At 41.8% G+C, this 15,979-nt stretch overlaps 1 protein-coding gene across 1 annotated transcript in view; it reads right to left on the bottom strand.

Annotated features, from left to right (window-relative positions):
* LOC126101320 (uncharacterized) overlaps positions 1–15,979 on the bottom strand; it is a 366,030-nt gene that overhangs the window by 335,007 nt on the left and 15,044 nt on the right. The window contains exon 3 of the mRNA XM_049911994.1: positions 445–585. Coding sequence (XP_049767951.1) covers positions 445–585 — 141 coding nt within the window. The remainder of the gene's footprint in view (positions 1–444; positions 586–15,979) is intronic.

The raw sequence follows: 15,979 nt of genomic DNA on the forward strand, positions 1-15,979 counted from the left end.
ACCAGAAGATCCTGAAGAAGATCTCAATAAAGGGGTCAAAATGTTAATTGTTCATGTCTAGTGATGTATCACATGTAAAAAACTGGAAGGCACAGAGCATACATCATTTCTTAACATTTGGAACAAATGTACCCATTTATCCCTTCAAACCCCACAACTTTTTTCTTGAATTCCTATCAAAGGTGTTAATGTTGGATGGTCTTCTCCAAAAAATTAAAAATTATGTGCAATGTTCACTGTCTTTCTGTTTTTCAATGTCTTATTATTTGTTTCATGTTCTCTCTTCAGAGGGGCGTCTTACAGAAATCTGAGACACACTGAGATAAATTAAGGCAGTTCAGTTTCAATTAAATTAAGCACTATCATGGCCATGACTTCATTGTTTCCACAGAGCAAACACTTGTACACATCAGAATACAATACAGAAGCAAGATGTCTGCATACCAGGTTGACTGGATGAGCGCCCATGTGGCAATACTCGTGAGGTGGTTTGGTGCATGTCACCAAGGTTGTCAAGTGCAGATGACGTCATGACTGCTGGGCGATTTGGACCCGCACTCCCACCACCATCAACCCTTGCAGAGTCTGAAATTATTTTAAATAAAAGACTATCAGCTTTTCAAATGAATGATGTACACAGTGAATAAAATGATCTGGTAATTTACATAATCAAAAACTAAAATTAAAAGATAAACATAACAAATATAAATGTATTACCAAATAATAGAAATTGGACAATGGACTTAACACATTGGCTATCTTCAAAATACAAACAGAAAATAACTGTCATGGTAGAATATATGATAGAAATTTGAATATAGTGCACAGCATTTTTAACATATTAATGACATTCATGATGGACAAAAAATGTTAACATACCAGACTGACAACTGAACCAGTGACAAATGTTGCAAAGCACACTGGAACACTAATATACAAGCATGCTTAATATTGTACCTTCTGCTATTTCTAAAGCTTACCCATCAATAAAACAAGAGGAGGGTAAAGAAAGCGTATAGGTAAGATGTACAGGACTGACAGTGCAATAAGAGATGCGACAAAATTTCAAAAATAATTGTCAATAATGAACTGTGAATGAAAAGATTTGGTTTGGGGCCTCTGCTGTTTCTACAGCATATTTTGTGGACCATTCTCCAAGAGAAAGTCTTTGTCTTTAGCTTTCTTGCCTTCTTTAAATGGGCTTAACGGGGAGTTGCTTTTACAGGTAGCTTCTTTTACTTATCACCAAACCCAATATAATCTAAAATACTTATACAGAATTTGTAGATTTGTAATGTTGGCTGGAATATACTCTGGAATTTTGAACTAGCAGGGATAGAATACATGGATGCCAGACTCCAGCCACAAGTGTCAAAGGACATAAAAAGGAAGAAATAATTAAGAAGGCAATGAGATAGAACTGTAGCCAATCATGATATTATTCAGTCTGTACACTGAGCAAGCAGTAAAGGTATCTAATAATAGATCTGGAAAGAGAATTTCAGTTCAGGGAGAAGAAATAAAACCTTGGAGGTTTACCGATGACATTTTAATTCACTAAGAGATAGCAGAGAACTTGGAAGACAAGTTGAATGGAATAAATGGTGTCTTGAATAGAGATTATACGATGAACATCAACAAATGTAAAGCAAGGGCAATGGAATGCATGTGAATTAAATCAGATGGGGCTGGGAAATTAGGTTAGGAAATAAGACATGAAATGTAGTAGATATGTTTTACTATTTGGATTGCAAAATAACTGACGATGGCAGACTCACAAAGGATATAAAATCAAGACTGACAGTAGCAAGGAAAGTTATGTACCTTCACTCATGACACGCATGATTTGCAAATGAGTGCTTGGCCTATTCTGTGACCTGTATTACTGTTGTCCAGTCAATGTATTCCATACTCCACACAACCTGTACTTCATTGTATCTTGCTCTATAAAGTACTGTGTTCCATATATCATATTTGTTCTTGCTAAAGCAAACTTGGCAACCAGTGAGGATTATGTTTTCTCCGTGTGTTAGTGTCAGTGCTAAGCCATACAACAAACATCTCGACGGAAGAAACACTCCAACATAATATTGCCCAGCAGCAAGCTTTCATGGAACAACAGAAGGCTCTCACCGCCACTCTCAATCAAGTGGCATCTATGAGTTCGTAGGTTACTCTCCTGTCAATGCAACCATTGCCCTTTTTAGCATATGATGAATCAGCTGAAGATTGGGACGGCAACATTTCCAGGTTTTTCGGGTGGGTAATGGAAAACTAAATAGGGTTTTCTTTCTTCCCTCACTTTCCCTGTGCATTTACCAGTTGCTGTGCCAACTTGTGCCTTTGAAAGAACTGGGCAGCTTATCATTTGATGAAATATGCAAGCTTCTCTCAACCTATTACTGTGACAGAACACATTATTGTGATGCATGTAGAATTATACCATTATCAGAAATGCCCAAACCAATCTTACAAAGCCTGGGCTGCAGAATTGAGCCATCATTGTAAATTTGCCAGTAGTGCCCATCATGAATCCTATACTGATCACATGGTGTGTGTTGTTATTATCGGTCTAGCCCCAGACAGGAAAGTCTGTGAAAAAGCACTTCAATGTGAGAATTCAATACCTAGGAATGTGCTCAATATAGCGCAGTCCTTTGATGTGTCATGGGCCACAGGCAAACAGATTGTTGTGTGGGGGGAGGTATCGGAAGATGCTCCATCAACCCTTGTTAGGCACCCTGCATGTGCTCAGGATGATGGAAAAGCTGTTGCAGCAGTACAACCTTCAACTCACTGTTGCAAAGGGTAGTGTTGGTTATGTAACTACAAGATGCGTCTCAAGAGTGGCCGTGTGCTGACGCCCGTCCCTCCACCCCTTTCATTTTGCCCATACTGCTTCAACCAACACGAGCATGCTGCATGCCCTAAGCATTGGGCTGTTTGCACAAAGAAAGACCACATTGCATTGGTGTGTAACTCCTCTTCACACATGATGACACAGAAGTACCGAAGGATATAAAACAAATTGTTTACTGATTTGTCTGTGTTTAATAACCCACTAAGAATGCGAGTGTACAGAGGTGCCCAGAGTAAATGTATAAACATACATGGACACGGGCTCCCCTCCACTCGTACATGTTTCAAGGACGTTGATTAGCTACAATAAACAGCAGATTCCCATCTTAGGTCCATTCTTCGCTCGTGTCTTGCTAATCTGTTGTTCACTCTCTCACCTTTCCTGTGTATCATTCTCATATTGCAGTTATGTTTGGATTACATGCGTTTAATGCTATTGGTTTCTCCATTGCTGATGGGGTACATTTAGTGTCAAATCAAGTTCCGTATCAGCAACTGGATTTTCTCTGCTCTGAGTTTCATCCATTTTCCCCTGGGCTTGGTTGTGCTACCAGTTTTCAAACCCACATTATGATGAAAAGAATCTGCCCACCTATGTTTTTTTTTTTTTTTTTCAGGAGCAGCAGGTTCCCTGTCAAGGCCAAATTAGATCATCTGATGTCACTCGATGTCATTCAGCTTATTTTTGCCAGTGAATGGGCTACACCACTGGCCATCATTAAGAAGCCAATGGGCAAGCTTTGCCTCTGCAGTGACTCCAGTGTCACAATTACTGTGCATTCCATGACAGATACATACCCTTTGCTCCATCCTGATGGGTTGCTCGCAATATTATCAAGCGGCCACTGCTTTTCCAAGATTGATTTGTGAGAACCATATCTCCAGCTCCCCTTAGATGGGCCACTACGCACCTTCTCGTTGTACATAAATCTTTTTATCCATACCAATATCAAGCATCCCTTTTGGTGTCACTAGCGCTCCAACAATTTTTCAGCATTTCTTTAGAGCAGCTGACAGCCGCTGTGCCTGGCTTTTCTCAGTTACCTCGATGATATCATTTTTTCAGTTTCTTCCACTGAAAACCACCTTAAAAATCATATTTTGTTGTTTTCTGTTTTGCAGTCTGTGGGTCTCTAGTACAATCCTGCCAAATCTCAATTTTCCAACTGACCATTGAGTACCTACGTTTTGAAGGTTTCTTGCACATTGGTCAAGTCATTGCATCACCATTTTGATGCAACTGACGTTTTGCCATCGCTGACCTCTGTTATGGAACAGTCGGTGTTTCTAGGTAAAGCTGCGTACTACCACAAATTTTTACCAGGCGCATCCACTAATGCTCAGTGCCTTAGTGTGCTTTTACGTAAAAACATGCCTTTTTTTGGTCCCCAGCTTTTGACCAAGTGTTTGCTTTGCTTAAATCTAAGCTTCAAATTGTCCAGTTGTAGTGCTTCAAGAATTTCTGCGTAAATTCTAGAACCACTCATCCTTCTACTGTCTCGAACACACAATATTTTAAACATATGTTGGAGAGTGGAAGATTATCTACTGCGCCATCTGTCTCTGTGTGCAGGTTGGAAGTTTGTTATGAGAAGACTGTAAGCATAGCAGTCCACTGATGATGACAAATGTTTGTCGCTAGCACCACAGATGCTGTATGAAAGAACACAGTGTAATTAAATGCAATTCTTTGCTGTGTTAGTGAATCTGATTATTGTGAAAAGACAAATGACTTTTAACTTACTTCATGTCTCAGCCTTGTATGAGACAAGACGTTTGTGGTGTCCATAAATCATTTGGTTGTTAGACCAACGTTATTACAAATATGTTTAATAGAGTCTAATGTTTGATGACTAAGCTGACTCGCAGAAGTTGTTGACTGTGAAACTTGAAAATATATCATAATTGAACTGAAAGTATTCTGCGAGTACCCAATCATTTCAAGAGTAGAGAAATAGTCAAATAAATTCCTATAACCAGCGATAGTCTTCAGAAAAGAAACTTTTGGGAGATCAACATAGCTGGTTATCCAGAGAAGAGGATGGGCTACAAATATCATGTGAGTTAACTGATGAGAGTGAGGTGTGAATTGTGAATGCAATGCAGTTTCGCACCACTTCTCGTGTCGTCAAAACGTTAGACTGTGTCTGCCTATTTTCCAGCCAGGTCAGCATCTCATATTGGCTACAGATGCCTCTCAGCACAGTTTTGGCATGGTATTGGCACACAAATATGCAGACGGGTCTGAATGAACCATTGCTTATGCTTCTAAGGCTTTAACTCCCACTCAGCAGCAGTATTCTCAGATTGAAAAGATAGCTTTAGTGATTGTGTTTGATCTCAAGAAATTTCATGTCTTCTTGTATGGTCCTAAGATCCATTTCATCACAGATCACAAGCCATTGGTTGCTCTTTTTAACATTTCATCTTCCCTGTTGAACAAGGCAACACATTGCTTGCAGCTGTGGGCACTCTCCTCACCTGTTACCAAGATCAGATCCATTAACGACCAATGTCACAACACACAAATGCCAATGCCTTATCTCACCTTTCGATCGGGCAAGACCTGTTGTTCAATCAGGACGAGTTGGTTTGTTTCTATTTCTACACTGGGCACTAGAATGCATTCGATAGTTTTCCCATCACTAGTGTCACAACAGCACTGGCCGTTGCTATGGATCCCGTACTTAGTCAGATCCCCTCTTTTGTGCATCAAGGTTGGCCAGAAGAACCCCCGGTCCATGCCTTGGATCCCTTGCATAATTACTTCTACCTTCAGCAATGCCTTTCTGTGTTTGATGGGATTCTTTTGGTCGCTATGGAGGCCACTGCTCCCCATGTTGTGATTCCTGCTTTCTTATGCCACAATGAAGTGTGGTTTCTGCATGTTCGTCATTGGCAGACCTCTCACATCAAAGCTTCCGAAGCTTTAACTCACCATCATGTGTACTGGTCGGGCATAGATGGGGACATTACGCAGAGTATTGCCACTTACACTCAATGTGTTCAGCAACAGGCAGCCCTGTTGACATCTTTTTGCCCTGGCCAATGCCACAGCACCTGTGGGAGTGTCTACATGTTGATTTTACTGGCCCATTGCTAAATCAGTATTTGCTTATGGCAGTGGATGCCCGTTACAAGTTTCCCCACATGGGGCATTGTCCATCCAAGTACATGGTGCCCACTATTTTGGCAATGTCTAAGATTTTTGCTATTGAGGAACTTCTGTGTACCATGGTTACTGATAATGGCCTCCAGTTTATTTCTCTAGAATTAGAATCTTTTTGTCAGGCTAGTGGCATTTGCATCTCTCAGCTCCATTGTTTCATCCTCAGTCTAACGGTGAGGCTAGACACATGTTTGGGAGGTTTAAAACTCAAATGCAGAAGTATGTGTCCAACAGGTCCCATAAAGCTGCTTTAGACCATTTTTAGAGTTCATAATATTTCATTCTGGTGGGGGACAAGAGCCCTAGCGAGCTGCTATATGGATGCTAACCACAGACTCTCCTTCACCTGCTGCACCTGATGCTACAACCACTTGCATTGTCAGCTCCACAAGGATTCCGTCTAGGTGCACCTGCCTAGGTCTCATGGTTTTGGCCGCCTACTGACCAGATGCGCCTGCACACAGCGGGGTCTGATCTGGAGAGCACATCACCTCTCCCGCCACTGCCACTGACTGTACCTATGTTGCAGACAGTCCAGTTCACACCACAGCTGACATTGCTGCCTGGTAGATTGCTGTCTGGGGTTCCTGCCCTGCCCCCACTACTCAACAGCCATTGCTAGTGCAGCCTCCACTGCACCAGACACTGCAGCCGCTGCCACCTCCATTGCTGGGTCCTGTGCAGCCATCATCTCCAATACCCCTGCTGACACCTCCGGCGTCGACCACAGACCTTGATGAGGATGTTGCTATAGAGACGCTATCCCCGTTCCTGCCCTGCAGCCTCTCATGAAAGGGAGGACACGGTGCGACAACCCACCCCCTCGTCATTTCTGCCCCCCAATTGCCGGTGACTGCCCACCACATGCTGCAGCAGATGCCATTGTTGTGCTATGAAACATATATCAGTGTCATCACTGGTGTTTTCCATGATTCATAATGTCAGTGCCTTGTGAGATCAGGTCACTAGCCCCTCAGTCAAGAAATAGTTGATTTGGATTTTGTGACATCAATCAGAAATTTGACTGAGTTTTGAAACTATGTGGTAGTGGTAGAACTGAGGCCTTAAAAGCAATACTGATGCCAGAGCTGAGAAATAAAGAGTACATTGGTTGGGCTGGTACACAGACCAGAGCTGATGAGAGAAAACTTTTCTATATCCCAGCTGTACCAAGTCGTCAACAGCAGGAATTATAGGGTCCGAAGAACAAAACCACAGTGAGACCAGAACAAAAGCCAGAATGTCAACTGTGCACATAATCAAGAGATCAAACAAGAAAAAGTTCACCTAAATGTGCAAACATTTAAGTGACCAAATATCCTCACATCACACTACTAAGCTAGTAAACATATGACTCGCTTGAATTGATGACTACCTTAACTTGGTGCCTCAGAAACCAGAGGCTCTCTCCAGTACACACGGCATAGGGATCCCTTGATGACGGCCATCACACCCAGTTTGCTGGCTGCCACATCATTGGTTCCACTTTTCTGTAGCATTACTGGCAGGTGCGGATACCAAATCCCTCCCCCCTTTAATGGGCATGTAAGGGCGAAAGTGTCTAGGACCATTTCTTAAACACCTGGGAGAGGAGAGGTAGAAACTGGATGCCTGGCCAGCAGTTCAATATACGAAAACTGGTCTTAGCTGTGTCCAACGGGCTGTGAAGGTGGCATCAGAGGGAGTGAATTACCCTTCATTGGTTGCTCTCTCCCCCCCCCCCCCCCCCCACACCTCCTCCAAACTGTGAAAGAGAAACACAGCCTGGTGAGTCCCTCTGCCTCATTGCCTCATATGTTTGGCGGAGGGGGGGGGGGGGGGGGGGCTGACCATCAGTACAGGGTGATGATCCCCAGAGTTGGCTACTGAGAGGTGGCGGTTGACTATGCTCCTGTGACAACTGCAGTTGGTTTCTGTGTCTCAAGCACCTGGCCATGATCTCAAAAAGTTGCCAATCTCTGTGTTGGACTCTCATCCCTTCTGTCCACTCAGGTCAACGCCCAAGAGTGCAGACCTAAACCAACACAATCTTCCAGAAATGGGGCATAAAATAGGACTGCTGGGGGTGGAGGGTAGGACATGAAAGAGCCAACAATGTATTAGGTCACTGTCCATGCAAGAGCTCCACCACACTGCATCCATTTACCAGAATGGTGTGGTACATGTCTAAGAAGTGTGAAAGGGTCTCCTATATTGGCATAGTTTGCAATGCTTTTCTCAATAGCATCTTTAAAGTCTGAACTATCCCCTCTGCCTCTAAGTTGGATGCCGGATAGCAAGGACGTTATTTGGATACCAGGTAACAGAATGTCCAAAAGTCTGACACCAAAAACTGGGGGTCATTATCAGCAGCAAGTGTGACTGGTACAACACCTGTGGCAAAAATAGTTGTGAGCACCTTGATGGTGGATCTCGCTGTTGTGGTGGACATCTGTGCTATATAGGGGAAGTCTGATGTTGTGTACATCAGTATCAACCACAACTACCCAAGAAAGGGACCAGTAAAACCCACATGTAATGTATCCCATGGCTGAGCCGGTTGAGACTATGATAAAACTTCTGGGGAGGGGCTGCTTGGTTCTGTGAACAGGTGTGACATTCATGGAATACCTGTTATGAGTGCTTATTGCTGACCAATATATATGCTGCTCAGCTCATGCTTGCATGGGGGCATCTACCAGTGAGAAGAATGCAGCAACTCAAGGACATTTGGATTTATTCAGGGAGGCACTTATCTTCCTCTGTTGAAAGCAATAATGCTCCCTAACATACCCTGAGTCACTCTTTTATACTAAAATTAGATCAAAAATCTGGTTGGGCACTTTCAGGAAGATGCACAGGCCATCACAATTGAACTGCTGCAACAATGCTGCACAACCATGGATCATAACGTGTAGCTACTGCTACTTCCTTGGCACATCTAACACATCTTCAAACTTAAAATAAATTGTTTCCTCCCTATCAAAAGCCACATCAGGATCCATGGGCACCTGGACAATGCATCAGCTCATGCTGTACATGCTGTACAATGGGCCAAAAATGAATATCATAAAAAGGATTGCTGCAAATAGTGTCTCATACTGCAGTCTCTGAGCTGTATTGTCGGGGAGACCAGTCTTGAGATTGAACAACAGTACCAATGGTTCATGATCTGTGACCGAGTGAAATTTAGTGCCATACATGAAAAAATGAATCTTCGTAACACTACAGACCATGGCCAGCGCCTCCTTCTCTATTTTGAAGTAATGGTTTGGGTGGGCGAGACGGTCTTAGATGTGAAAGCAGTTGGTTGTTCTGACCTGTCCGGATTACTGTGGGACAGTACAGCACAAATCCTCTATTGCGATGTGTCACCAAGCAGTATTAAGATTTTCTTGGGATCGATGGTAGCAAGACAAAGAGCATTGTGTAAACAATGTTTTTGCTGCACAACAGCTCGCTGACAAGTGCAGGAACAAACAAATATCACATCTTTTTTTCAAAGCTCACTGAGGGGTTGTGAGAACTCTGATACATCTGGTATGAATTTGTTATAATAGTTTACCTTGCCAAGGAATGCTGTTTCAAGTTCCAAGAGGCAGGTAATTTATGAATCCCTGCAACATGGTCATCGAGAGGTTTAATGCACTCCCTGCTTAAGACACATTGTAAACAGTTAACACTAGGCACAAAAATGTAAAATTTTCCAATTTACAATGTAGACCACTATCCGCCCGTGCCTGAAATACTGCCTGTATATGTTACAAATGTTCTCCCCGGGAGATATTCATGACAGTTAAATCATCCAGGTATGTTGCACACTTTGCGATACACTGAACTTTCTGCTCAATTGAGCCAAGATTATCTCTGATGACAACCACCTACAGTCTGAATTTCAGAACTTAAAACGTGTTTTCAGGGAAAATGGATACAGCAAAAGAGAAATTGCAAACACTTTCAAGGGCCGCCAATGAAGGACACCTGGTGAATCAGTAGAAGAGGCAAACGGACTGTATTCCTGCCATACTGTGGAGCAACTAGCAGTAAGTTAGGACGTCTGCTGCAGAAACATGGGCTAAGACCAGTGTTCCGGCCCACCCCAAAGATAAGAGATATGTTGCGCCCTGTTTAAGACGACATTGCTCTTCGAGTGTCCAGTGTGTATGGTGTACTCTGTGAATGTGGCAGCATGTATTTGGACAAACAATTCGCACAGTTGCAGAAGGTTGTACTGAGCACAAGTGCCATATAAAACAAAGGGAGCTTGACAAGTCAGCCATAGCAGAGCATTCCCTAGAAAACGGATATAAAATACAGTTCGAAAATACAAAAGTGTTGGCTCATGCGTCTACATATTGGGACTCTGTTATAAAGGAAGCGGCCAATATTAATTTAAACAACAACAATTTCAACAGAAACCAGGGATAAACACTCAGCAGGGCATGGGGACGGGCGTTGGACATCGAAAGAAAGCAAAGACAGATGCACGGTGCGGGAGCGGCAGTTTCAAACGTAGCACCTGCCCCTGACGCCACCTGACGTCACCAGCGCTGCCTGGGGCAATAGCTCCGCTAGCTGCCCGGGTCAACTTACGTGTGCATGCCACATTGGATCCATCTGATTGGCTGCTGATGATGTCATCATGCCTATATAAGTGAGAAACCGTAGCAGCCCCGGCAGTCAGAGAACTCCTGAAGATAGCGAAGATGGCCATTGATAGCTCGAGGATTTTATTCAAACTGACGCAGCTTGAAAACCAAGAACTTTTTATTCAGCTAAAAATGTATTTGATATTATTTTGATCGACAATAATAAAATAAAGGCGAGAGAAAAAATCAGATCAGTAGGTGCATGGAGCTAGGCAAGTAGCCATCCGGGGCTCTGTATACAATGGCAGCACTCCACTCAATGTGTTAAACAGCAGAACAGAACCCACTATTCATCGGAGTGCAGAGGTACGAATAGGATGTTGCCAGTCCTTGCTAGCCCACCTCCAGTGGACTGGCTTCCATAGCACACATAGGTTCAGCCATGCCTAGGTTGCCTGGTTGACAACAGCTGATGTATCAGTGTGTAAGCTGAATTGCTGAGTAACTTGCTACTTAACCCACTATTCATCGGAGTGCAGAGGTACGAATAGGATGTTGCCAGTCCTTGCTAGCCCACCTCCAGTGGACTGGCTTCCATAGCACACATAGGTTCAGCCATGCCTAGGTTGCCTGGTTGACAACAGCTGATGTATCAGTGTGTAAGCTGAATTTCTGAGTAACTTGCTACTTTTTTTTTTTTTTTTTTTTTTTTTTTTTTTTTTTTTTTTTTTTTTTTTTTGCTGTTCTTGTGAGAAAGAAGACATGGCAACTCAATGACAACTTTACTTCATAGATGTCTCCAAAAGGAGCATTTGAACCTATTGCAGTTCTCTATTAACCATAGTACATCCAAATTAACTACTTGAAAAATAAAATAATAACTTTTGTAGAATGGAAACTTCCAGGCAGATTAAAACTGTGTGCCGGACCGAGATTCGAACTCGGGACCTTTGCCTTTCGCGGGCAAGTGCTCTACCAACTGAGCTACCCAAGCACGACTAACGCCCCATCCTCACAGCTTTGCTTCTGCCAGTACCTCATCTCCTACCTTCCAAACTTTACAGAAGCTCTCCTGCGAACCTTGCAGAACTAGCACTCCTGAAAGGAAGGATACTGTGGAGACATGGCTTAGCCACAGCCTGGGGGATGTTTTGTAGAGTTGTTTGGCACACTGTGAAAGATAGTGTGATTCTGAGTGGCAGAAATGAAACAAACATCATGAACCTAAGATTTGCGCAGTGGTTAGACACTGGACTCACATTCGGGAGGATGATGGTTCAATCCCGCATTCGGCTATCCTGATTTAGGTTTTCCGTGATTTCCCTAAATTGCTCCAGGCAAATGCTGGGATGGTTCCTTTGAAAGGGCACGGCTGACTTCCTTCCCCATCCTTCCCTAATCCGATGAGACCGATGATCTTGCTGTTTGGTCTCCTTCCCCAAATAACCCAACCCAACCCTAAGAGATGAAACTGCTAGTTAGTCCCATGGTAGCAGATTTCTCCAATGATCAGCCCACAAAGTTGATGAAAATAGTATGCTCTGAGTCACAGAGAAAACTGTATGCCCAGAGTGTTTTTATCCATGTTAGAAGAGGAATATGCTAAACAAATAAACAACAACTATTATTATAGCTGTGTATGTAGCACTCAGTGATGTATAGCACTTTTTAAATTATATAGTTTACTTTGTGCTTTTTAAATGATATAGTTTGATGTGGTTTGGTTTGATGTGGGTGTAACCTAGCGAAAGCTTCTTTAATTGCCAAGTGGTAATATGGCACTGTATGATCACTGCAAACATGTTTGTACCTCAAATACCACAAATGAGAGACACTGTGTCTATCTTGATGTGTCAGCATGTGATCTTTTAGACAGTGGAAGGCAATAGTGCCCGGATGAAATAAAACTTCAACAATAACTTTCCACATCAGATTACAATAAGATCTCAAGCTCTGCTGTTTTATTTCTCATAACAGTCATTTGACAGTAAATTCTTCTTCTTCTTTTATTTTATTTTTTTTTTTTTTTTTTGTATAAAATAAAACTATGTACATAAATGAATAAAAGTCCATCGTCCAAGAAAAGCAAATTTGGAAACTTTGCTTCTGAGGCTGTCACAAATAGCAACATCAGAATATGGTCTAAAGATGAATGGAGACTACATAATGACAGGTAAGCTATAAAGCGAAGATCCTAGTATGTTGCTTTCCTGCTGAATATCACAGCAGTGTTACTTTCCAAACTGTTGTAGGGTGGCACAAAAGATTTTAGCCTGCTTGCTACTAGTTTATTTTGAGCAATTCCATCAGGGGGTCACACTAAGTGTAAATGGTCACTATAACACACTAGCTTTTAAATTTCCCATGACTAAACTCTGTCTCAAAATCTGTAACAAACTCCAAAGACATACTGGTCATGAGTAAAGTATACCAGCAGTAATACACAATCAACACCACTGCATGATGGTAGTGGTAATGCCACCAGCAACAGTGCTGTATTAAGTATTCCAGAGTTTAAATCTACAACAGGTGTCAACGTGAGTACTTAGGAAGTAGATACCATAGGTGTAGAGAAGCAACTTAAGCAACTTTAGTCTGTAAATCTTTCCATTCCAGATCTTGGTTCCTTTCTCAGTTTGCTGAAGAAATAGCTTAATTTCTTGCAATTATATATAAACACTCACTAGACTAATGATCTGTTTCTAAAAACTGGAAAGTTGCACAGGATACACCAATACACAAGAAAGCAAATAAAAGTAATCTGCTGAATTATAGAAACACATAAGCGACATCAATTTGCAGCAGCAACAAGCACCGTGTTAAAACATTATGAAATACCTCAAAGAAAACAATCTATTGATACAAAACCAGTGCCGGAATTCACAGAAAATATTGTTTCTGTGAAATGCAACTGGCTCTTTATCCACATGCTGTAACAGGGGATTCCAACATGATTCCACATTTCTAGCTTTCTTGAAGGCTTTGGACATCATTACTCGTAAGAAGCTTCTAATACGATTGCATACACATGGAGTATTATATCAGTTTTGTGACTGGACTCACGATTTTTTGTCAGAGAGGTAACATTTTGTCATCTAGTGAAACCAAAGTGGAGTATGGGGTTCCCTGAGGAAGTGTTATAGCCCCACTGCTATTCTTTATTTGTGTAAATGATTTAGGACAGAATACAAACAGCCCTCTTAGATTGCTTGCAGATGATGCTGTTGTTTAATGTTGAGTAAAGCCATTAGGACATAAAAACAAATTTGTAAATAGATTTAGACTAGGTATCTGCAAAGTATGAAAAATGGCACTTGATCATAAAAAATTAGAATGTGAGGTGCTTCACATGAATGCTAAAAAATGTGATTAGATTTCAGTTTCATGACAAATAACACCAATTTAAAGGTTGTAGATTCAACTAAATAGCCAGTGATTATGATTACAAATAACTTAAATTGGAACCGTCATGTAGAAACCATTGTGCAGAAGGTGAACCAATGACTGTGTTTTATTGGCAGAATGCTTAGAGGATGTAACAACTCTACTAATGAGACATAATATACTACGTTGGTCTGTGGTCTACTGGAGTATTGCTGCATAGTATGGGATCCTAATCAGACAGGACTGATGGGGGTCATCAAAGAAATTAAGGGCAGTGTGTTTTGCTTGTTGTTAAATAGTGGAGAGAGTGTAACAGAATGATAAGCTAGTTGTGGAGTCAGTCATTAAAACAAAGGCGTTTTTTTGTTGCAGTGAGATTTTTTCATGAAATTTCAGTCACTAATTTTCACCTCTGAATACCAAAATACATTGTTGACTCTCACCTACACAGGGGGAAATGACCATCGCAATAAAATAAGACAAATCAGAGCTCCCAGATAAAGACATTGACATTCATTTTTCCTACACGTTATTCAAGAGGAATGACAACTCTCTTATATACTAATACTTAGTAAGGTTCTCACCAAATTGTTTATTCTAATAGTTGCATAGTTTTCTTTCATGTGATTGCAGGATGAATAAATAATAATAATTTTTTTTTTTTCCATGCTGAATCTGATGCGATAAATAAGAGTTTCCTGCTTCTTGAGACAGTTACCTAGATGACCTGTTTTGTGGTACATATTTTTGAAATGCATTTTGTTAAAACTCTTCTACAGAAATGTAAAAGTTCATGTGTCTGCTTATACTACGGCAAAATATGTTTTGGGCAGCCTACAATAAATTTTATGCCCATTCAAATGTGGACGAGATGAGCACTGCAGATGCAGCACAAGGAGTGAGAATTGCAGCCTGGGCCTAACCGCAGCTCACGAGGGCCGAGTGCGCTGGCCAGGCTGACGGGCCAACTACAGCCTGGTGCTGAGATGAGACTGAGGTGGATCAGCAAGCAGCCAGTCTGCTGATATGGACCAGGCCACCTGTGGTGGGTGGCAGTGAGCTAGCACTCCACATTGCATAACTGCCAGAGTGCTACCAATAAAAAGGAAACTAGGATGTGGTAGAGAATGGGCATAACCACATCTAAAACCGAGTAAAACAGAGTAAAAGAGGACTGACCAATTCAACTGGCAAAGAGGGTCCTCCACACTCAGCATAAGGAGGGAAAGTCCCAGTCCCAATACCCTGCCCCTACCCCAAAAGCAGTTTAAAGTTTTACGTCTGAGAATAAAAACCAATTTCACAGAGAACTGGTTCAAATATTTGCAAGCCTTCACCCAATACTGGTACATGCAGTATGGTACAGTGGCTAGATTTGCTGGGTGGTGTATTGTGGGTTGTCAGTTCAAACCCAACTCCAAGCAATTATCTATTACTTCGTACTTACCATTCTGGGAAGATTCTTGAAGTATGTTATATTTGTAATTTTTCAATATCCTGGTCTATTTGATGTCTTTTTTTATTTTATTCTGCAATATTCCTTGTTTGTATAAATATCTGCACTTTTTTTTTGCAATAGTTCTCTTCTAGATGAAAGTTGTTGTTGTTGTGGTCTTCAGTCCTGAGACTGGTTTGATGCAGCTCTCCATGCTACTCTATCCTGTGCAAGCTTCTTCATCTTCCAGTACCTACTGCAACCTACATCCTTCTGAATCTGCTTAGTGTATTCATCTCTTGGTCTCCCTCTACGATTTTTACCCTCCACACTGCCCTCCAATACTAAATTGGTGATCCCTTGATGCCTCAGAACATGTCCTACCAACCGATCCCTTCTTCTGGTCAAGTTGTGCCACAAACTTCTCTTCTCCCCAATCCTATTCAATACTTCCTCATTAGTTATGTGATCTACCCATCTAATCTTCAGCATTCTTCTGTAGCACCACATTTCGAAAGCTTCTATTCTCTTCTTGTCCAAACTATTTACCGTCCATGTTTCACT

This window comes from Schistocerca cancellata, chromosome 9, assembly GCF_023864275.1.
Source record: "Schistocerca cancellata isolate TAMUIC-IGC-003103 chromosome 9, iqSchCanc2.1, whole genome shotgun sequence".
Lineage (NCBI taxonomy): Eukaryota > Metazoa > Arthropoda > Insecta > Orthoptera > Acrididae > Schistocerca > Schistocerca cancellata.